Raw genomic sequence first — 22,644 nt, 5'->3', positions numbered from 1 at the left:
ACCATTTCGGGGTCAGCATCCTTGTATTTGCTACCAAACTGAAATGACACAAATACCTTTTAAATGTGCCTGTAAACATCTCGTATTAGACACATGTACAGTGTCTAATGATACTGATATTGTATCCAGGTTCTCTAAATAGTCTCTGTAACAATTTCTTAATAGAAAATGATCCCTGTGAGGCATCGACATGTTTGTGCATTTGACATCGAATATGAATATTACATAAAGTACAGGAAATGTATGGTGGTCTGAATGCATCACGCTATCTCATTTTTAGAGCTGCATCTGCTTTCAGATGGTGAAAAACCTATTTAATTGGTAGAGAATACTGCAATAAGAACATTTTCTTAAAAGAAGTATTTATGATCTGATTTAAGGCAGACTTCTAATAACCAGCTGCTTCATACATGGACCAATTATCTCCTACTGACTGTGAAAATGAAACAATTGCTTGTATGAACACTTCACATCCACCTTATTAGTTATGTATAACATAAAGTGGTGGTCAGCCTAAGTTAGTGTGGACCAAAACATGTGTGATCAACATGTTCTTGAGAGCTGGAAAATCCAGCTATTCCACAGTACCGAATTTGTAGCTGAAAATGATCAAGGTTAACTCAATGTACCTTATAAGACATTTAAAGGGAAGAGCAAGCCAAAGATTTGACTAAATTACATCAGGAAAAGTGTGTTGTGAACCTTTCATTGGGAACAAAAGAGGCCGAGTGAATAAATGCCAGAGTTGCAGCGATCCCTTGGTTAAAGGTTTGTAAATCACTTTAGTTGGTAAGGACCTTCTCTGTGAGCTTCTGCTATGTTGTGGGTAAATTAAAGCTAATGGGGCAACAAATATCGTAGCTGCTTTCTTTGTTGGCTTGTCAAGATTACAGTTGCTAAGCAAGAGGCCAGTGGACATGGAAGTTAAGCTAATTTAAAACTTGGGCTAATGTTTTTGGCTTCATTCACCAGAATCCTGAGACATCTTTTTGATTAATTCGACAGAATAAAGATGGAAGAAGATTTAAGTGACTTTGAACATGGTTGTTGGTCTGAGTATTTACTGGGGTTTTCACACGCAACCATCTCTAGGGTTTCCAGAGAATGGTTTGAAGAAGAGAAAATATCCAGTGAGCAAAATGCTTTGTTGAGGTCAGAGGAGAATGAGCAGACTGGCTGGAGATGATAGAAAGACAACAGGAAGTAAAATAAGCACTGGTTCCTACCAAGGTCTGCAGAATAGCATCTCTGAACACACAACACATCCAGCCTTGAAGCAGATGGGCTACAGCAGCAGAAGACCACACCGGGTGCCTCCTGCCAGCTAAGAACAGGAAACTGAGGCTACAATTCACACAGACTCACCAACACTGGACAATAGAAGATGGAGAAACGTTGCTAGTTCAGACTGCTGGTGGTGTAACGTGTGGGAGATATGTCTTGGTCCACTTTGGACCCCTTAGTACCAACGTGGCCTGGTTTAACCACCACAGCCTACCTGAGTATTGTTGCTGACAGGATAATGCACCATGTCACAAAGCTCAGATCACCTCCACCTGCTTTCTAGAACATGACAATGAGTTCTCTGGACTCCAGCGGCCACAGTCACCAGATCTCAGTCCAGTAGAGCAGCTTTGGGATGTGGTGGAACGGGAGATTCTCATCATAGATGCAGCCGACAAACCTGCAGCAACTGTGTGATGCTGTCATGTTGATGTGAAGCAAAATCTCAGAGGAAAGTTTCCACCACCTGGTTCCATCTATCACACCAAGAATTAAGGCAGTTCTGAAAGAAAAAGAGGGTCCATGTCATGAATGGTGGCAGAGGTGTGGACCCCAATGCAGGCAGAATCAGGCAGGAGGCAGAAATGGTGCAGCTAAAAGGGTTTATTTTCCAAAAACTCAGGAACAGGGAACCACACATTACAAAGATGAAACCATAAGGATCTGACAAGGAGTAACTGAAAACCCAGGACTTAAATACACAGACTGACAAATTAAACACAGGTGACATGCATGAGCAATCAGACAAGGTGCACTAACGAACAGAAACCAAAGACACAAAACTAAACCCTGAACACCAAAAAAACCAACAACAAAAACTAGAAACATGACCAAAACTAAACACATAATGTTAGAACCGAAACCATAAACCATGACAGGGTCCAGCCGGGTACTATTAAGGGGAACCTGATAAAGAGGCCAGTGAGTGTATACAAAAAATGTAGGAATTGATGATTTGAAGTGGGCGTCATCTTTAATCAGGAAAAAAAATGGGGTTTTGTAACATGGTTATAATGGAGGTTTTATTCCTGTGGAGCATTAATAACAGGATTCTGTTACATAAACAGACACTTAATACAACTCAGTTATCACTTTGTAAAGTACATCTTCAAAGGAAGTTATAAATCCTGTCAATTAATAATCTTTTCAAATCAAATAAATTTTAAATAAACCCTTTTCCTGCCAAAGGCAACATAAAGTGCTTTACAAGGTAAAAACAGTTTATGCATATTAAAGTAAAACAAGCCTTCACACACCACAGTAAGCATAGCAATTTAAAAACATGCTCAGTTTCTCTCTCACACGCAGTAAAACAAACATCCACACATATGCACAAACAAAGCAGTTACACCCCCACCTCGTTCAACACAAACATGAACTCCCTACGTTTTGTCTCTTTTAGAATAAAGACATTAAAAGTAATAAATATCTGGCTTGATGCTGCTGTGAGGAAACAACATTTTGGGGATCCGATCACATCAGGAGCCAGCCCACCCATGTCCACAGAGGCCTCAACCACCCAGATCAGGACAGGCCAGAGTCCACAGCACAGCCGTAGGGCTGCAATGCAGGACCCCCATCCTCCTGGTCAAGGGGGATCACCGTGGCAACAACACCCAGACTGAGCAGGCAAAGCTCCCGGTGCATAGGATCCCCAATAGGAAAACATTGGAGTTAAACAAGTTAAAACACAGATCAAATAACCCCACAAGAACAAAAAGAACAATTAAGAGCAGCGATTTAAAAAAAAATAAATAAAAAATACACATAAAGGACTTCATAAAATAACGTGCTAAAAGTCATAAAAGAGAAGAAATAAACAAAAAATAAAACATGAATTAGAAAAAGAGCAAATAGAAATCTGTTAAAAACTAAGCTAAAAGGTGGGTGTTGAGCCTCTTTTTATAAACGTGAACAGACTCTGCAGCCCTGAGGTTCTCCAGCAGGCTGTTCCACAGACGATGGCCGTAATGGTGCAATGAGGCTTCGCCATATTACTCTGGGAACAAGCAAAAGGCCGGTACCACGGGACCTCAGGGTCTGCGACGCCTCATAATTTAAAAGCAAGTCAGATAAATAAGAAGATCCAAGACCATTAAGACATTTATAAACAATTAAAAGAACCTTAAAATCAATCCTGAAATGCACTGGGAGCATGCAGCAATTTTAAAACTGTTGTAGCTTTTTAATAGGCTTTATCAAATTATTATGTGCTGTGTAATCTAAATTTGGGACTCTAGGGTTAAAAGTTAGTCACCACGGCTTCATGTTAGCCTTTAATCGCAGAGCACAGCGGGATTATTATGTTGGACTGTAAAAGTACAGTTTTCTGAGGGTCTCTGTTGACTGTAGAGTTAGGGCAGAGGCACAGCCCCCTGACTTTTAACTGGACTCTGTTTTAATCTCTTTTTACATAATGGATACAAGACATGCTCGACTGCAGCTGCACTGTGCTCTGTGATCCAGGCATCTGGGTCAGACCTCTAAGAACAAGGCCCGACTCCATCCTCTGCCACGGTTTTCTTCCAGTTTAGTTCATAAACAATCAGGTCTTCAGTGCTAGAGAGAAAACACCACATAAAATAAACAGAAATAAGGTCAATAAACAGGAGAGGATGTTCTTTTCTCAGTTATTCTTGTAAAATAAATAGTTTCACTCTGGACAGATTGTTCATCCCATGCCTAATGATCAGTTGCAGGCCTGTCAGCAATGTGTTTTCTCTCTTTTTATCCCAATCAACCATATGGCCAATTAGTGCGTAGCCTAGCTTTTCCCAGTTTACAGCCCTCGCTAGTGCAGTCGTTCTCCCCATTTCCTCTTCCCATCATCTTATGTACAAACAGGAAGCAGCCCACAGAGTCAGGTCCTCCAGCAGAACTAAACAGCTCATTAATCAGCAGTCAAACACAGAGTAAGTATCTCATTGACCTTTTCATGTAGGAGATGATGTGTGTGGACAGCGTAAAGGCTGAGGATGGTTGTGTGGCTGTACTTTGTTTTAACTAAATGAAGAATTATAAACTGTGTAATGGTTTAAAGATGGTTTAGTTTTATATGTACAGACGGGTTGTATTTATGAAGAAAACTTTTCTTTTTTGGGTAGGTCTTTTTGAATTTTTATGGTTTGAATTATGTGGATCTCATAATTAAAAAAAGAAAATGACAAGATTCTAAATTACTGATAATTTATTTCTCAGCATCTCAGTTTTATATCTTAATTTTAATTCATTGTTTTAAAGCCTCAAATGTTTATCTTGTAATTACAAGGAAATTACAATAATTATTTACAATATTTTTTATTTTTTCATAATTCACTGATCAATATCTCAATCTCAAATTTACAATTTCTCATTCTCAACTTTAATTTCATAATTACAATAAACATGATCACAGGAAACATTCATATTTTAATCATCCTAATTTTATATCTCATGATTTTAAACTATACAATTATCTTGACCTTTTTATCTAATTAAAGAAAAATGGTCATAATTCTGAGTTACTCAGAATCTTCTCATGGAAAATAAGCTCAAGTTTACAGTTTCTCATTCTCAACTTTTAGTTGCATAATTACACAAAACTTGATCACTGAAGTCTGATATGATCATAATTCCTATTTTCTTTTTGTCCGTTTTATCCCACATAATTGAAATGACCTTTCATCATAATTACAGGTGTCTGTAGTACTCGCTATTTATTCTTAACTCAATACATCACTCATTTTTCTTATTCTTATAATTTACTTATTTAAACTTAATCTCATAATTACATGACTCATGTGGTAATAAAACATGTTGTATTGTTGTAATATTCACAGGAAAACACTATTAATGAAAAAGATGTAAAGGTTTTTGTTTCTGAATATGTACTAAAACAGACAAACTTGATACTGCTTACGTAAGAATTCATCACTGGGAATTCATTTTATGGCCTTCACATATTGACCTGTGTTTTTTAGCTGCAGTGAGATTGAATTAAACTTTGTTTCTGTTAAAACATCTAAATTACCCTCAGAATATGATTTAAAATTAAGGCATTTACTCATGCATTGTGTAGTAAAGGACTTGTTATGAATGCATTTCTATTTCATTTCCTTTTGACAGAGCTGAATGAGTCATAACGTAGATTTGGATGTAACAGTGAAGCTGATGTTAACCGTTTTGAATTGGCCTTCACAGCCTCCCTTTGGAGAGATTTTTGTTTTTTTCCTTTGTGTCTGTCTTGATTTCCGCCGGTCTGAACTCATGTTTACCTTTAATCCACAGAGGATGAAACGATGCTTAGTGAAAATGGAGAGAAATCTGTGTCTGAGCTTTCACAACCAGAGAGCAGCCACTGTGATGAAGAGGTGCAGCCTGGTACGCCTGCCATGTCATGAAGTTTGAAACAAACTTTAACCCCCAATTATTTTAGCATGGTTTGTTTTGTGTGCAGTTTATTATAATTTAATTTCTTCACATTAACTTTTCTTTGTTTCAGATATATTACCAGAGAAATGCTGATTATTGATTTTCCTTTGCTTTAGTGGTTTTTAGATTTTTATTTATCCTAACTTTAGCACTAACTGATTTTAAAGTGTGGTTTTTCTATTTTAAACATGCTTTGCTGTGTTGTGAAGGCAAAAAAGTGCATGATGAATTGTTGCTTTCCAAGCCACAGATCAGAGGCCAGTATGGAAAATGATGTCTCTGGGCCTGTTAGAATTAGCCACAGTAACTCCACTCTTCTCAGGGTCAAGCACACTTTGATCACAAATATCAAGTCTGACAGCTTGTCCAAAGCAACCAGGGAGGGAAGGTAATGAGGCTGAAAGTACCTCTGAGTGGACAAACCTAACTTGTTGCAGCAAATGTGAGGTGGCTGTTCAAACCAGAACAAAGTGTCTGATCAGAGTTTAACCCTTCTTATTTTAAAATGTTTAAAATTCATTTAATCCACAGCAGACGCACCTGCAGAGAAAGGTGATGAAGTAATGTTGGAGCTCTCAGAAAAAGAGAGCACCTCGAGTGAAGACAAGGGGCAACTTGGTATGCCCTCACTCCTTAAGCTGCTTTCCTTTTTTCAGCTGCTTGGGCTTAATTCCATTTGTTTTCAGTTTGGTGAATAATTAGTTTGGCTTTCAGATAAATACACTTGTTGGCTTTTGTTGCTGAGTGTTAGAAGATGAATACCATTCTCATATCAAACACAGAATGGAGAGAGTTAAAATTCACCATATCTTGTGTTTTAGCAGGTGTTAGCCGCTAACACATTCAGACACAGCTAACATTAGGCTAACATTAGACAATTTTCAGAAGATACCAAGCTTTATTTGAAGCAGATTTGCATTAGTGTTTGTAATTATATCTGTTTAATTGGTGAGTTGGTTGTGTTTTGGTATAAAGGTTTATTTATTTATTTATTTTTACCAGCTCTAATTTGTTCTGCTAATGTATGCTAGTTTTATATCATGCTATTATGCTAGTAATACAAATCTCCTTTCTTGAGTGTTAATCTGAATAATTTAAATACGTCTCAGTGTCAGTTTGAACTTTGTAAACATACCAGGTAGATTTAATGGTTTGGATATTTCATAAATATAGTTTAACAGTAAAATATTGTAAAGAAGTAAAAACCTTTTAATAGTAATTAGTTTTCTTTAGCTAGGCATTTATTTAATTATTGGCTTTATAAGAATTGGACTAATACAGATTCTAACTCATTTGATTTACAAGGATTGGACTTTATAATTTTAAAGTGTCTTGAGTTGACTTTTTGTGAATTGGCACTATATGAATAAAGTTAAAATCAGAATCGATTTCTATTTGGGGAAATATTAAGTCACTTTATAAAGGTTACTGTTTCAAATGTAAAGTGGAGCCTTTCCAGATACTTCCTGCTTCTTCCACATGATCTATATTAGTTTATTTGATTATTCTAAATTGACTGTAGGAGGGAGTATGAGTGTGCATGTTTGTGCCTATGTTGGTTTGTAATGGTCTCCAGGTCCCTTTTGTCCGTGCATAGGATATAGGGAATGTCATAGAAAATAAATTAATGATTATAGTTGGACGTTAGTGGCATTTATAGTATAATCGTCTTTTAAAGCCACACCAATCACTTTGCCAGATTTTCTCAGTGAGACGTCCCCTAATGACGGCCAATTTGGCATCCGTCTTGCATCCTGTCTCTTCTCTGAGCTTCCTCTAGCGAGTAAAAGTCAGTCTGATGTTGACTTGTCTTATGTCTTCTACTGCTCGGTTCTCTTTCTTTTCCTTGCTTCTTTCAACAATGTCTTCTTGAATTAGCCATGATGCATGTTCAAAACGACTAGTGATATCCAGTTCCTGACGTGTGACATATTGCTGTAAAGCAAAATATTGCTGTAAAGTGATGTGCCGGCGTAGAAAAGAAAGTTTCATGTTGGACACTGCTGGGCAAAGACCCCAGCATACATGATAAATATCAGCCATTAAAAAGTCAAACGCATATTTTTAAGGTCAAAAAGTGAAATAGTGCTACTTTAATGTAGCCAAGCTTTTCCTTGACTCCGTTTCCAAGCTTTAATTCAGGCTATGTTACCTGGCTACAGGTTAAATTTAAATGTGGTCTTCAAATATGAGCATGGTATAAAAGTCTCAGACCAGAATGAAAGCTAATGAGTGTGTTTTTTTTATCATTTGCAACCAAAGCTGCCTGGTGCTTCGTATTTTGTGTAACCTGATTGTAAAAATGAAGCTTACTATCTCTTTCTTTCAGCATCATAAATGGAAACCAGCTTTTTCCTTTCTTTTCTTTTCTTTCCCTTTGGCTTGGCTCTTCTTTTCCTTTTTTCATGCTTTCTCTGGGATGGTTAACATGCTGCTTCTTCCAGAACTGAAACATGATCATAAGCAAACAAAAATAGCAAAGTGGTCCTTTTTTAAAATCTAAGATGGTTACTGTACATCATGGTTATTTCAGAACGAAAGAAATGGCCAAACCACAGGCAGATTTAAGACTCCTGTGATCTGTTATGCAGATGCACAGCTCAGAGCTGTGGGGAATGCCAGCATAATGTTAAACACAGCTGAGGCACCAGCTTCAATGCGGTCCAGATGCAGGACTTGCATATAACTCTCTTTTTTTTTTTTTTGCATATTTACCTCATGCCTTTGAATTATGTATTTATCTAATCTGTATTTGCACTGGGATTTCTGCATTAACTGAAGACGTGCTGCATGTGGGCTTATTGATTTCTTTGCTGAGTGCTCGTTACTGATTTTGTTCTTGTCTTTTCCATCCATCTTATCATATTTAATCAGCAGCAGGAGGAGCAGCATCAACAGGTAGGCTCTATGTTTTATTGATCGCACTGTCACTGTATTTATTTACTGCAGAAGACAGATGTGAGTTTCCTTGACTTAATGTGGATGGAAAGTAATCTAAACAAGAATTAATTGTTTTTTTTATCAGTATTTTTATACTATGTTCTAGATTTTGTAATATTTATATTCTTCATTACTAAATTAATGTATGGAGTTGATTGGCTGAATTAGAATAACATTTAAAATATATAAATATTTGATATTAGGAATGAACTCATCAATTAAACATGAATGAACTTCAAATAAACATTTGAAAGATTTAAAATATTGTAATCACTTCATGTATGGATTGTTATTCCATCTGGGATTTATTTTATTTTGTGTAACACATAGATTTAAGGTTTAGTTTGGTTTTATTTAAAAATGTATTTATTCTTACTAATAGACAAATATCATATTTTTAACTTAATTAAATTTGCAAAACCTGCAGAGAGTCTGAGCTCAGGGTGAAAAGGAAAATTAGTATCTGCAGCAACTTCAAGTGGCCTCTTTATTATAATTAAAAGTGACATAAGGACTTATCATTTTTATTGTAAGAAAATAAATTAACCATTAAATATTTATTATAAATTTAACTGTATTTGGCTATAAAATTAATAATACTATTTTTTATGTGTTATATCAATTAATACTGTCCTATACCTTTTCAGAAATACACCAGACCGGTGGGATTTTTGTTTTTTTGGAGGGATTTTAATTTTTTTTTTATTTATTTACTGCCAGAATCAGACCAGAAAAATTTAATATCACATCTAAATCACTTTTTTAATTAATTTTTTTTAAACAGTAGACATGCATAATGACACGGGCAGTTTATTTTCACTGGAATGCATCATCTCTCATCTGTCATTGCAGTTTGATGCCGTCCACCTCCATCTTGTTTTCTTTTTTTTAACTGGACTCATCACTTCTCAGTTCTTGATCTTGCATTGTTACTTTTTGTGGTTCTTTTCATTTCCTTATTTTTCTCGTTGACATCACTTCTTCACCTCTTTGATTATTATTTTGTTGTTTTCTTTTTCAATGGGGAGATGGATAACAAGTGCTGTGAATGTCATCATTAATCTGCTTTCCAAACAAATTAGTGAGGCCTGGTGCTGGAGTCCGCAGTGAGCTTGCATTCGTAAAGCCTGCAGTGCCTGCAGCCGCTGGGAAGGGCGTTGACTTCATGGGATCGTCCAGCTCTCTGGAACATGGATACAAGGTGGAGGGCGAGTGTGGGAAGAGGCTAAGTGATTCTTTATGGGCCTCTGAAGACCTAAGCTACAGCTCTGAGATAAGACGGGACACGGAGGCCAGCAGAGGGAGCCCTGAGTGGACCGGAGCTGTTGATTCTCAGCGGGCAATTAGCCTTGATGCATCAGAGTGCCTGACGAAAATTAGTAACCCATCTGGGACATCTTTAGTCCGCAGCGCCGCTTTGGAAGACCTGACATCCATCGGAGACAGAAGCTTGTGGGCTAACCAGGAGGCGGGGCTCATCTCTGAGCAAATAAAAGATGAACTGGCTGTTAATGGAGCAGCTTTACAGCCTTGCAATGACTCTGGAAGCAAAAATGTCGCTTCAGAAGCAACCCAAAGTCTGTCACAGCCTATTATTGACTCAAATTCTGAAATTCTCCATCCCACACACTGCAGTAGGAACATTTCTGAGAAGGCTTGCCTTTTGAACAAATTGCCATGTGCCACAGAAGCTGAAAACAGCAGTGACTCATCATTACATAGGGCTGGCTATTCAAAGCCTGACATGCCCAATGACTCAGAGATGAGGAGCAATGTGGCTCAGGCCACCAGCACAGCTGAGCTCCAGAAATCAGCCTCCCAAACCTCCACAGCCAGAAAGTCTTTGGTGCCAGTCGCTGTTTTCAAAGGTCTGTTTGCTGTCGTGTTCACGAGTTCAGAACCAGCCCTCCTCAGTTAACTCCTTCCACTTCTTTGATTTACCAAGCAGCTTCCGCTCTCTGTCATGCAGCACTCTTTCTCCAAATTATTTCTATGGACGTTAACTTTGACTTGAGGAGAAGCTTGTTGTCCTCCCTCTTCACTTTAACTTTTATTTCATCTCTCCATCTCTGCCCACTCTGCTGGTCATGCAGCCCAAAAAGCCACTCCTGGTTTTACACGTGTCACGTTGCATGCTGCATAGTTATCACTTTTTTTCTCTCTTTGTTCTTTCTTTTCTTTTTTTTTTCAAGAATGTGTTTAGGCACACACTTTAAGGCAAATGTGAACTTACTGCACCTGGGTGGATGTGAACAAAAAATTAGTAAATGTAAATATGTGTCATAAAGTTTGCTTCTGTTTTCTTTCTACAGCTCAAGCAAAGACGGATAACGGAGATAAGGTATGAGACCAAGTCTTAAGTTGTCTGCCATTTTTATAAGAATGCTTTTTAAGGATCATTCTGGTTTTATTAACCCTTTAAGTTGGTGACTTGCACCATAGTCATGTGGCTGTTTGTTAGTGAGAATAAAAACTGTGCAGTGTTCCCTTTTGGTTCTTTAATGACACAGTCATGAAAACTTCCTGAATTTGTGATTGGGACTGGAAATTGGAGTTTTCCCTAGCATTCCAGGTCTACATCATAGTTTAAGTCTAAAGGAAATTTAAAGGCAACGCAAAGCAAAACTATAATACAGAAAGTAGTCAAGAATTACTTTCAACATAAAATCACATTCTTTTTTGCATAAAAAAATTAGCTTGTAATAAGCCGATTGGTAGATTTAGCTTTCCCCTGTTAACAGTAATTATGCAAAACTAAACTAATGTGACTCTAACAAAGAAGTATGAGTAGAATCAATCTTGCCTTATAGAAGCTGAAAGCAGCCATGTAATTATTTATTTTTGTTGCTGAGATTATTCTGTTACCTTGAGATCACAGAGCTTGTTTTTATGTGATAATTTAAATTTTCTTATTATCTCAAAAAGCCTGTCGTTTGTTTCCTTGAGATAACCACCGACTAGTTATCACAAGATATGATTTGTTTTCTCGAGATCACAAGATGATCATGATGAGCTCAATATTAGGTGGTTAACTTAGTTGGTAATTGTCACATTTGGTCAGAATGTGTTGCAGTAAATTAAGGCATACATGTGTTATGTGTTTGCTTCCAGACACTAACAAAGAAAACAGAACTATTTTCTCAAGCATAAATTACTCTATTTAGGGAAGACAATCTTTGTGATCTTTTTATTATCTTGAGATACGGAAATTAAAACATTTGTCAATCATGGCCGCTCTCAGCTTCCGTAGTGTATAACCTATAGAGAAGATAGAAATAAAACCCATCTAACACATTTAAAATTTGTCCATTTTTCTACCTTCTGTCATTTAAAGCAACTTCTAATAAACCAAAATGATCCTTAACCATTATATTAATTAAATCATTTCTTTTCACCATCTTTCATTTAATTAGTCCTTTTTGTTTTATGTTTATTTAATTTGAGCATTTGTTTTTCATTCATTTCTTCCCCTCTTCATTACAAAGACTCAAACTACCACCTCACCAACCTCTTCCCTTAAAAGACCATCTGTTGTCGCCAAGGGCAACAAAACGCACGCTTCTCCCCGAAACGGCCACAGCTCCATCCCCATTAAAACCAGCAGCCCAGGGCCCAGACAGCCCGGAGTAAGTACAGGTCTAACAGCAGCTTAGAGCTCAGACCTGAGCTGAGTTCAGGTGTCTAAAAATAATGGATGGACTGATGCTACGTTTCCCAGAACCCTGCTGTTTGAGAAGCCAAAAATTATAAGTTTATTAGGTCTGTTTGAATGCACCCAAATTTATCTACCATTAACATCCATTATGCATCTGTGTGATATCTGTATTCAAAGAACCCTAAATTACACTTATGTAAATGGGAGTACTCAAACAGGCAATGGCAACTTTCCAATGTCAAACAGCTTCTCTGGTGAAAACTTATCTCCTGTCTACTTATGTTGTTTATTTTCAGAGTGCTGCTGGTGCAAAATCTCAAACCCGGGGAGCTAAAACTCCCGCCAAAACTGCTCAACCAGGTATGAACTGAAGCTATCTTGGTTCGTTTTTATTTTACTTTTAAATTTTTTTATCCATTTTAGGGGTAGGATATAAAAATTACTTATATGTCATATTTTTTGATACAGCTAGTGCCAAGAAACCTCCCACTCCAAAAAATGAAAAAGGTAAAAGAAGGAAAAAGTAAATTTGTAAGATTGCTTCCAGTCTCGCATGACCATAAAGCCACAGTCTGATCCACCGGATCAAACTTGGTCAGCTTTTAGCCAGTAGAAATCCTTATTTGCTTTCACTGTTAACCATTTTTCTGTTGTTTTCTTCACCCCAAGGACATGTCATGTTTAAAAATTCCTAACATGTTACCGCTCTGATTGCTTAAGATGCCAAGAGTGGACAGAGCAGCCCCGGTACTCCCAAATCGCCTGCTAGTCAAGCACTTTCTGCAGCTGAGGCCAACAAAGTGAAGAAGATCGCAGTTGTGCGCTCCACTCCGAAATCTCCGGGCTCGCTGAAGACCCGTTCGCCGGCTCCGCTGGCCGCTGCAGCACCACTGCCTGACCTGAAGAACGTCCGGTCCAAGATCGGCTCTACAGACAACATCAAACACCAGCCTGGTGGTGGAAAGGTAACCTGACACTTACTTCACTGACTCTAGCTCACAAGTTCAACTGCTTCCAGCCGTTTTTCCACCTCATCGCATGCCTCGGCTTGACTTTCCATTTTTTTTTTTTTGGTTTTCCGCAGTAGATGGTAGAAAATTCTTTTAGTATTATTTGGTTGATGTTCAAAGTAAATTAAGCCCAAATTAAAAAGTGTCGGTAACCATTTCTGCACAGACATCCACCACTGCTTTATCTATGGAGTAAGAAGTCTCCAATTTCAGATGAATGCTGTGCAAATCTGCGCCCATAAACAGCAAAAATGTTGTCAGAGACACGACATCCATGCTCCTAAATAACATGTCCATATACTTATGAAAGATTGGTAACCTACAAATTTACGTTTGTACTTCCTTTCCACACAGTTTTGTGTCAGTGCAAAATCTAAAATATGTCTCCAAGTGTTCAGTGTAAGGCTGAGAATATACTTTATTTTTAACCTAGGCTCCGTTTTGAGCATAATTGTTCACATACTTGTTTGCTACGCTTGTTACCGGAGGATTCCACTAGGGGGCGCATTAGCGCGCTCAGACCAGATAGAGTAGCTGAATTTGTAGGGTGTACATAAAACAATAAAGATAACATGGGTTAGTATTCGATTTATTTTGAGATCACGGCAGAAAAACACAATAGTAGCAATATTGTAGATAATCTGACTGATTGCCAAGAAAGTTTTCACAGACAAGGAATTTGTCTTGGAGTGTTGGTCGTAAAACAAACCCAACATACACAGTTTTTACAGGACATGAAGTATAAAAGTTAAAGGTGGGAAAGTTATAAAAAAAAAAGGTCTGTACACAACATAAATATAAATGTAAAGTGTTTGGTTCAAAAGAGAAGTAATGGAACAAAGAAGAGAAAAATAAATAAAAATATAAAATGAGATTAGAATATAAGATAAAATTATTTTTATTTGTAGGGAGGTGTCAGTTATGTGTGTAGAGGGGAGCCTCCTGATGAGGCCAGCAGCAGCAACGTTGAGGTTTTGTGTCCTGATGGACAGCAGTTTCACCACAGGGGAGAGTGATATAAAGTTTAACCGGGGTGGGAAGGATTAGCCATATAAAGCCCTTAAAACAAGCATGCCGTGCCCTGTCTGCTAAACTTTCCATCGTTTTTACCGCTGTTCATCCTTTTACATCACGTTTGATCATATTGGTCCTGACACCCCACCTAGCGATTACTTGCATATTGCAGCTTGCAAATATGCAGCGGTAATCTCTAAGGTCATAAATGATGCTTCAAACAAATACAAATACTGCAAAGCTGCCATAATAATCCTGCAAATATATGACTTAAAGCAATTATATGTTTGGCCTTAGGAAATTACTTTTATACTGATGGATGGAAACTTCACTGCAGCCACTGAAGAGAGGCTAATTTTCAGCTTTTTATCATCTAGCTTTATGGAATATGTTTAGAGTAAATGATGCAGTAAGTTTAGCTTTTAGATGCATTGGCAGCTTTGAGAATCAAGTTGTTAAACGATGTACACAGCCCTATGAAAACTATTTACTCCAAAAGAAATCTGTTCATACTGTAGTGATCAGTTTAGGTGTACGATGTAGAGGCAAGTAGCTTCATTAGCTATTAGCTAACTCTGTTTTCCAACTTTTGAGGCAACTTCAGACAATCAATGGAAAGAGCCTCACACTTATCTGAGGTCAGACAACCAGCTGACAGCTGACTTTCATACGTACACAAAGTTGTGTGGACACGAGCCGCTCGTTACTAGGACACTATAAACACCTGGTCGTGCAGCCAAAAATGTGTTGAAGTACCGTCTGCATGGATGTCGAGAGATGGAAAAACTGCTCAGAGCTCTGCTACAGTTTGCAAATGAGATTTTTAAATATGTCAGCAAATATTTCTGAGGACAGAGCTTCTCTGAAAGCTGGCCTGATCGTAGTGGCTGATTTGATGCTTGACATACACAATCTCTCACCTCATTTACCAGCTGATTAACACAGGTGTCTTAACTCACCTGCTTAACAAGGTAGACTACTGACTTCAAGCAGTCCTGTGGAACTTATTTTTAAATTTAGTCTTTATTACCAGAAGTGACGGTTTGTAAAGTCCAGATAATTATCCTAAATTATCCTTGTATATTTCCTAAAATGTTAGTCTTGTCTTTGGGTTGGAGATAGTAAACGTGCCAACAGTTGGATATTTTTCCTTCTTTACCACAACAAAGATTAATCTTGATCTTTTTTCTCCAAAATTTTGCTTTAGAAGATGCAACGTTGCTTTCTAAGGTAGTGAAATCTCACCTTTCTGGTCATTTCCGGTATATAAATACCATCTGTCCATATGTTTAAGTATAGTAAGCAAAACATTTATGTATTGTAAATTTTCAAATGAATGTTTTGTAGATAATAAAAACCAACAAGGTTCCACTTGTCTTATCCCTCTCCTCAGCCTGGTCACGTTCATTTGGGTTTATTCAAAGGAAAATATTAAAGAAATTGACTCCGCCCTGTTAGAATTTGAATCAGCCAATCAGAATCCTCCAACTTGAAGAGCAGCTGTACATCTGAGAAATGTTTGTACTGATTTCTCGTCTGTATCTGATGTTTTTTTCTGTTTTAGTCTTCAGTACAATATCACTGTGTGAGTATATTATTAGGCTGTGTGTATATTTAGTGTGTGTGTGTTTATGTTGTGTGTAGCAGGTTTATTTTAGCATTAAAAGTACCGCAAGTCTTTGGTCTAATTTTATAGCACTTGCAGTCACGTGTCACATACTTAACTGATTAAACTGAGGATTGTGTTGAGATGTTGATGTGGAAAAGAAAAATGGGGCTTAAGTAGCAGAAGAATAGAATTACTTTTTCTCCACTATACTTGCTTCTGTTTTGTCCTGATGAATATTTAACTAGTATAGGAAACAGAGTGGAACCAGTTTCAGGACCACTACAGTTTCATGTATCTGAAGATAATCTTCCTCCTTCTCTTCAACCTGCATACACCTGCACAAACCACTGCTGCACGAGCTAACCTCCATTTCTTTCAGGCTTCACAGCTCATATAGCAAACCAATGTTTATGCTCTAAATCTAAAAGCTGACATTTTCATTTTTCCAGGTACAAATCCTTGATCAGAAGTTGGACTTTGGTAGTGTGCAGTCTAAGTGTGGCTCCAAAGGCAATATCAAACATGTACCCGGTGGAGGCCATGTGAGTAACTGAGGGATGAACTCAACTCCAGATTCTTGAGTTTCTCTGCAGTTATGACCATTAAAATCAACTTTTAGTTAAAATACATAGATAATGATAAAGTTTGTTAAAATATATCATCAGACGTCACCAACAGGATACCTGCATTTATGCATTTCCAGTTTCTGCTCTTATAACTCCAAAGCAAACTGCTTTAGTGTGTCAAAGCTGGCATCTGTAGCATTTGTTTGATACTTGAAACCGATAGAGACACATCAACAATAAAAGGAAAACCATCTGCATGCTGGAGCTGCTTCTGCGGGCGTCCCGCTTGGCCTTCTGGCCTGTGGTGAATCATAATGTATTTTGATCGGGGATATTATGTTTTGAATCCACCAATACAGTCTACGTTGTAATTAAGCTGCAGCACACATTGTTTTCTAGAGTCGAAACTTGCTTGAACTTTCCGACATCTTATGCCTTATTAGGAAGAGTAAAACGCTGAGGAGCCCCTTCAAGTCTGAGGCCACTGATCTCAACCAGATAAGGGTGGAGAGCTCCCTCCACTGCCTCACGAGTTCAAGTATCTCAGGATCTTGGACATGAGTGATGGCGGGTTGGAGTGAGAGATGGACAGACATATTGGAGCTTTAACAGTAATGAGGGTGCCACATTGGTTCATGGTTAACAGGAAACTGAGGTAAAAGGCAAAGCTTTTGATTTACTGGTCCACTTTTGTTCAGTGTTTCACCAGTGGCCATTAAATTTGGGTAGTAACCAAAGAAACAAGATTGTGGATACAACCTGCTACTGGGCTCGCCCTTAGACAAAATGTTATAGGCAACCATTCAGGGAACTTGGAGTAAATCACCTTTCAAAGAGTCAGTTGAGTTAATTCAGGCATCTGGTTAGGATATCTCTTGGCTGCCTCCCTTTGGAGGTTTTTTTGTACAATTGGGAGGAGACCCTGGGTACTCTGGAGGGATTATATATCCCATAAAGGCCTGGGAATGCCTTATTGTCCCAGGATGGGCTGAAGAGTCTCACTGGGGAGAGAAATGTCTGGATCTCCCTCCCGAACTGCCTCTGTGACCCAGTCTGGGGTAACAGTTAGTAGCATAATTACTGGGATTCAACCTGAATGGACATCCGTTAAACCTGATGTCTCACTTGAAGGATCAATCACCCTGGCGTCCGTTTGCAAGGACATATCTCGCTTTAATGATAGGATTGTGGGTTGTATGATTTACTTTTTTTTTTTGACCTCAACATTTAATCTCTTATCATCCATTTTACACTTAAGGTAGGAAGTTTCTTTTGTCATTTTGTGGGAGTTGTGATGGAAAATAATAGGGGAGACTGTATCGATATGTGGCATTGTGCAATCACTGGTCCAGAAAATGCAAGTATATATTTTTGGGGGAACCAGTTTTCAACCCCAACTTGTTCTCTTGATCCAGACACCTTGGCACTATTTTCCGCCTCAGGGGAAAGTCTAAAAGACTTCAGTAAAAGTTAATCAAGGGCTGATTTATAATGCCATGAGCCCTCTCCAAATATTTTGTGGTGCTCTTGTTACTGTTGGTTAAAAATTGTGCATCAGGTCTCCTCAGAGCTTCTCTTATAGACATGAAAACAAACAGGGGGGAAAAAAGCCCTTGAAAGCATTAAGTTTTAGGGGTCGTTACCCCGACTGAGACCTTTCTGGTCCCTCAGTGCCTGTTTATCTGGAACAAATATGACAAACATGCAAAGTTACAGATGGGAGCTTTGACACTGGGAGGCCAAATATGTCTACCCTCATCTATTTTAACATCCTATTTCCTCCCCTTGGGCTGATCCCCCTCCTGTAGCACTTCTTATATTTATCCAGTAAGAATTTTGTTCTTCTCGCACTTTGCAGATCCAAATCCTTGATAAGAAGCTGGACTTGTCTAATGTCCAAGCTCGTTGTGGCTCTAAAGACAACATCAAGCATACGCCTGGTGGAGGGAAGGTGAGACAGCTGCTCCTGTAGAAATTATTGGTCTTTATTTGCACAAGTAGAGGGAACATACAAGCAGAAAAATGTGGTGCAATAATCCCAGAGATGCTATTTGTTGATTTTCCTTCACCCCAGACTGACTTCTTTTCATTACAATAGTGTCTACAGGTACTTCTCAAAGCCAAGGATTCTGTCTCGGCCAGATGAGTCCCTCCATGTGTCTTCCTTTTGTACCTGTTGGTAAAAATGAGGCACAAGACATCAGAGCAGTCCTTTAGCTTCCCAGAAACTGAGCCGTTGATGAACCGTTCTTGACTTTGAGAAGCACCTGCAGCCTGGCTGCTCTCAGGGACTCAGACGGTAACGGTCTCTTCCCCTCACGTTACAATCCGTGATCAGAGATCGGACTTTATAATGTCCAATCTAAGTGTTGCTCCAAAGACAACATCAAACATGTACCAGGTGGAGGCAGTGCAAGTAATTTAGGTGATTAACTTTACACCGTTTTTGAGAATCAGAAACAAAACCCTGTCAGTTAAAGGGTTATTTCATAGCGGGTTGGTGGCAGATACAAGGACTGCGTTGGTGCTGCTTAGATCATGTTGCTACACAAACGTTCTGCAGCTGAAAAAGTGTGGTAGCAAAGTAAATAACTGATGCTGTGTAAAAATCCACATTTTAGTTCTTGCTTGAATACTCTGACAACTGTGTGAGAGCAGTTTTTTTTAAATGAAGAGAAATGAGCTTTTTCCATGCGTAGCATTTAGCTGAGTTGTTCAAACTGAGCGCGCTCTGACCGCTATTTACTGCAGATGAGACACTGGTACTACAAACAATCCCACCGCCCACTTTGAATAAAAAGTGTTTTTACTCAAGGTGAAATAATTCAGAGGTTTTCTAAACTGGACAGACCTACATCCCCAAACTGTTCCACGTCAACCCCCATCACTAACCCTGCAGCATTAGCTGTTTTACTCAGGATCACCAAAACATCTGCCTGAATTAAACTAGTTTTTTTTCTTCTTCACACGTCTGGAAAAGACTCATTCATGGCGCTGAGGAGCTAACTGTTAGTGTTCATTGGGCTGATGGTTTTCCTGCTGAGAAACCAACTCAGCCAACATGTCTGTGGGTAATGAATGAGCAGGATTATAATCCCATAATAATAATTAGTTGCCCATTTGGGCTTGAAGGATTACACTGGGTGATGGGTCGACTCCATTTTTGTTGCCAATCTTGAGCTCTTGCTTGCTCTTCCCAGTAGTGAAGGGAGTTGATCTGTATCTCATAGCCATTTTGTACCCAACTGATGCCAACGTACAGGCATCATCGTTCCCACATGGTGTCTATTTATCATCATATTTATAACCCACAGAAGCCCCGGATGCACATGTTGGCTGAAAGTGTCAGATTTTCAACACAAACATTTGAAGCACCACAATAAAGAGAAAATCAGGCTGTAAGCTCGCTTCTCTTAATCTGGTGGATTTGGTTGATGTCAACAGAAAGTAGGTTGTTGGCTGTGGAGTTGAAGTTAAGCCCTCTTTATCTGTTTTTCTTCTAAGCTCCTGTTTGTGGAGAGTTTGGAAAAATTAATAAAAAAAATATTTCAGAATAAAATAACGTGTCCATGAAATAAAGTAGATCTAATGCATTTTTAACTGTTCATTTCTAATCAGTCTTTAATCAGTCCTTTTTTTGCTCATTCATGAATCAAATCTGCAAATTCTGGTTTTTATGGATTAAAATTTGAACATGAAGTTGGTAAAATGAGATGTTGAAATCGAAACAGCCTTTGAGTTTATTTTCTGTTGATTGATAGATTTATAAATTGTTATCTATTATGGGGAAAACTGGGAAATTTTTTCTCCTTTCTGTCTCTGGTGGTTTTTATTAACAGTCAGGATGTTTTTTATATGAAACAGGTCTTTTATTTGTTTCCATTTCTGAACCGTTTCCACCTCATGTGTAATTTCTCCTCATGTTTTTGTCTCTGCACGGTTTGAAAACCTCTGAATCACTTGACTGAACAGCAGCTTCAAGGCCAAAAACAAACCTGCACCAACATTTTAATGTGACTGAGTCCAGTTCCTCTGAAGCTATGATCCTCACAGTACTCTAAAAAAACCATGAAACAGTCTGTAATCAGCCCCGGTTAGGTCTGAACATCTTCTCTCCATCTGTGGTCCTCATTGCAGCTCTGCTTCCTGCAGGATAACTGTTTCTTTCCTCACATATCAACTTTCCAGGTTCAGATTCTTGATAAGAAGTTGGACTTTAGCAATGTGCAGTCCCGGTGTGGCTCCAAAGATAATATAAAACATGTACCCGGTGGTGGAAATGTGAGTAAAAAGGGGAGTGGCTGCAGATGTGCAGCTGTTACCGAAACCCTCTCTTCCTGGTTCTGCTGAATGCATCCTCACGAAGGAGCAGGAGTGCACGAAACCTCCCGTCTGTGTTCAACCCGTGTCCTCCTGACCTCCTGAACGCTCCCAACACTGACCTGTTAACACCTGCTATTAACAGTTTTATCACTGAAGCCATGAGCATTTCATAAACTTTACTCATTTAATGCTCACACTGAATTTTCCTGTTTTATGTAATGCTCATGTTCTAATGTAAGCTTGGTATTTCTGAACCATCATGCATGAATCCTGTATGTGGGTGTTTTTCTTCAAGTTTCCTACAAGTAGAAAATCTAGTTTGAAAATATCTTAATACGCTGATTAAAGTGAACTAATTGTGTGACAGAAAGTCACAAAGAGTCTCTGTCCTCGGCCTCTTCAGCAAACTGAGCCCGTTGTGCTCGTCGCTGAGGTGACCTCAGCCCGGAGAGACCGGGCGCTTTCAGTTTCCAGACAATCGCCAATCAGATGAGGTCACTTTGCATTGTGATGCATGGAGGAGGAGTATTGCTTTCATCTCCAATTAACACAAGCAGAATGCGTTAAAGAATGCAGATGATCTCTAAATAATTTTTTATTTCGTAAAACGCTACCAAACATTTTGCTGCTGCCAGGTGGTTCAACGTGAGGATGGGAAAAAAAAAGAATAAATCTATGAATGATTCAGAAAATTAGTTAAAGAAATGTGGAAAAAAGGTATAATAATTAGATTTGGAAATGGTTTTATGTTGCTTTAATATTTCTGAGTCAGTTTTGCCTTCATTTTTTTTTCTGTGCATCGGTTGCTGCTTTTATTTAAGCCTTAAAAAACAGCAAAATTAAAACAACCAGACAAAATCAGTACAGTTACACTTATAAAGCTGCTGAGAAGTGGTAAAGGTATTAAAAACGATGGCAAATGAGAAACAGCAAAAGGAGCATGGGGAAAATATTAAAGCAAAAAGCTACAAAAAAAAATTAAATAAAATAAATTAATAAAAAAAAAGTAATAAATACATTAACAAAACAAAAGAAAATGCTGGAAAAACTGTAAATAAAACACAAATGAATGAGTTTGGAAATTTTCCCTTAATTTTAGTATAACATTCTGCTTTTTGCTATTTTTCTGTTTGTTTATTTAAACTTAGAGAAGTAAGAGAAATAGCAAAATAAAACTAATACGACCAAAGCTGAATCAAATCAGTAAATACTATAAATAAAATATTGCTTTTTATAACTAAAGCAATAAATACGTTAAAAAAAAAATACTGAAAAATGTCTAAACAATGTGAACGAGTAAATTCAGAAATAGTTTTCATTTTAATAACAATTTGCTTTTGATTATTCTCAGTTGCTTTTGTCTTTAGCTTTTATTTGCTTTTAATTAAGCTTTAAGAGAAAAGGCCTCGGGGAAGGTTTCCATCAGTCAGTGCAGCAACATGAACAGAAGTTACTGATAAATGCTGGAAAACAAGTAAACATAACGTAAACAAATGCATTTAGAAATAGTGTTATTATTAATTTTATTAGAACGTTTTGCTTTTGATGTTTTTGTTGCTTTTGTCACTTGATGCCATTTAGGCTGAAGTCAGAGTAAAAGCAACAAACAGTTAAATAAAAAGGCAAATATAACATTATGAATAGTGAAATATTCCTTTTCATTTATTCTTTAATCTACTTTTGTATTCCCACATTTTATTTCCACATTTTTTCTTTCATTAATTGCATTAGTTCCTCTTTTTATTTTCTTTCACAGATTTTTGTGCCACTCATCCATCATGCAGATAGAAATCAGGAAAAGTAAGGGCAGTGCTGAAAATGCAAATATTGATG

General features: G+C 37.9%; 1 protein-coding gene across 3 annotated transcripts in view; it reads left to right on the top strand.

The window, feature by feature from the left end:
• LOC121632742 (microtubule-associated protein tau-like) overlaps positions 1–22,644 on the top strand; it is a 40,573-nt gene that overhangs the window by 11,351 nt on the left and 6,578 nt on the right. The window contains exons 3-12 of one of the 3 annotated variants that reach the window (XM_041974456.1): positions 5,551–5,643; positions 6,226–6,312; positions 8,569–8,592; positions 10,947–10,975; positions 12,120–12,260; positions 12,586–12,649; positions 12,758–12,796; positions 13,010–13,254; positions 16,372–16,464; positions 18,347–18,439. In XM_041974456.1, coding sequence (XP_041830390.1) covers positions 5,551–5,643; positions 6,226–6,312; positions 8,569–8,592; positions 10,947–10,975; positions 12,120–12,260; positions 12,586–12,649; positions 12,758–12,796; positions 13,010–13,254; positions 16,372–16,464; positions 18,347–18,439 — 908 coding nt within the window. Of the gene's footprint in view, positions 1–3,979; positions 4,197–5,550; positions 5,644–6,225; positions 6,313–8,568; positions 8,593–10,946; positions 10,976–12,119; positions 12,261–12,585; positions 12,650–12,755; positions 12,797–13,006; positions 13,255–16,371; positions 16,465–18,346; positions 18,440–22,644 lie in introns of those variants that run through there. The other 2 variants (XM_041974457.1, XM_041974458.1) reach the window with 2 other exon arrangements.

Source organism: Melanotaenia boesemani, chromosome 21, assembly GCF_017639745.1.
Source record: "Melanotaenia boesemani isolate fMelBoe1 chromosome 21, fMelBoe1.pri, whole genome shotgun sequence".
In the NCBI taxonomy this organism is placed as follows: domain Eukaryota; kingdom Metazoa; phylum Chordata; class Actinopteri; order Atheriniformes; family Melanotaeniidae; genus Melanotaenia; species Melanotaenia boesemani.
Note: the sequence above shows the minus strand (reverse complement) of the source record. Positions and strands in the feature narration are given on the sequence as shown.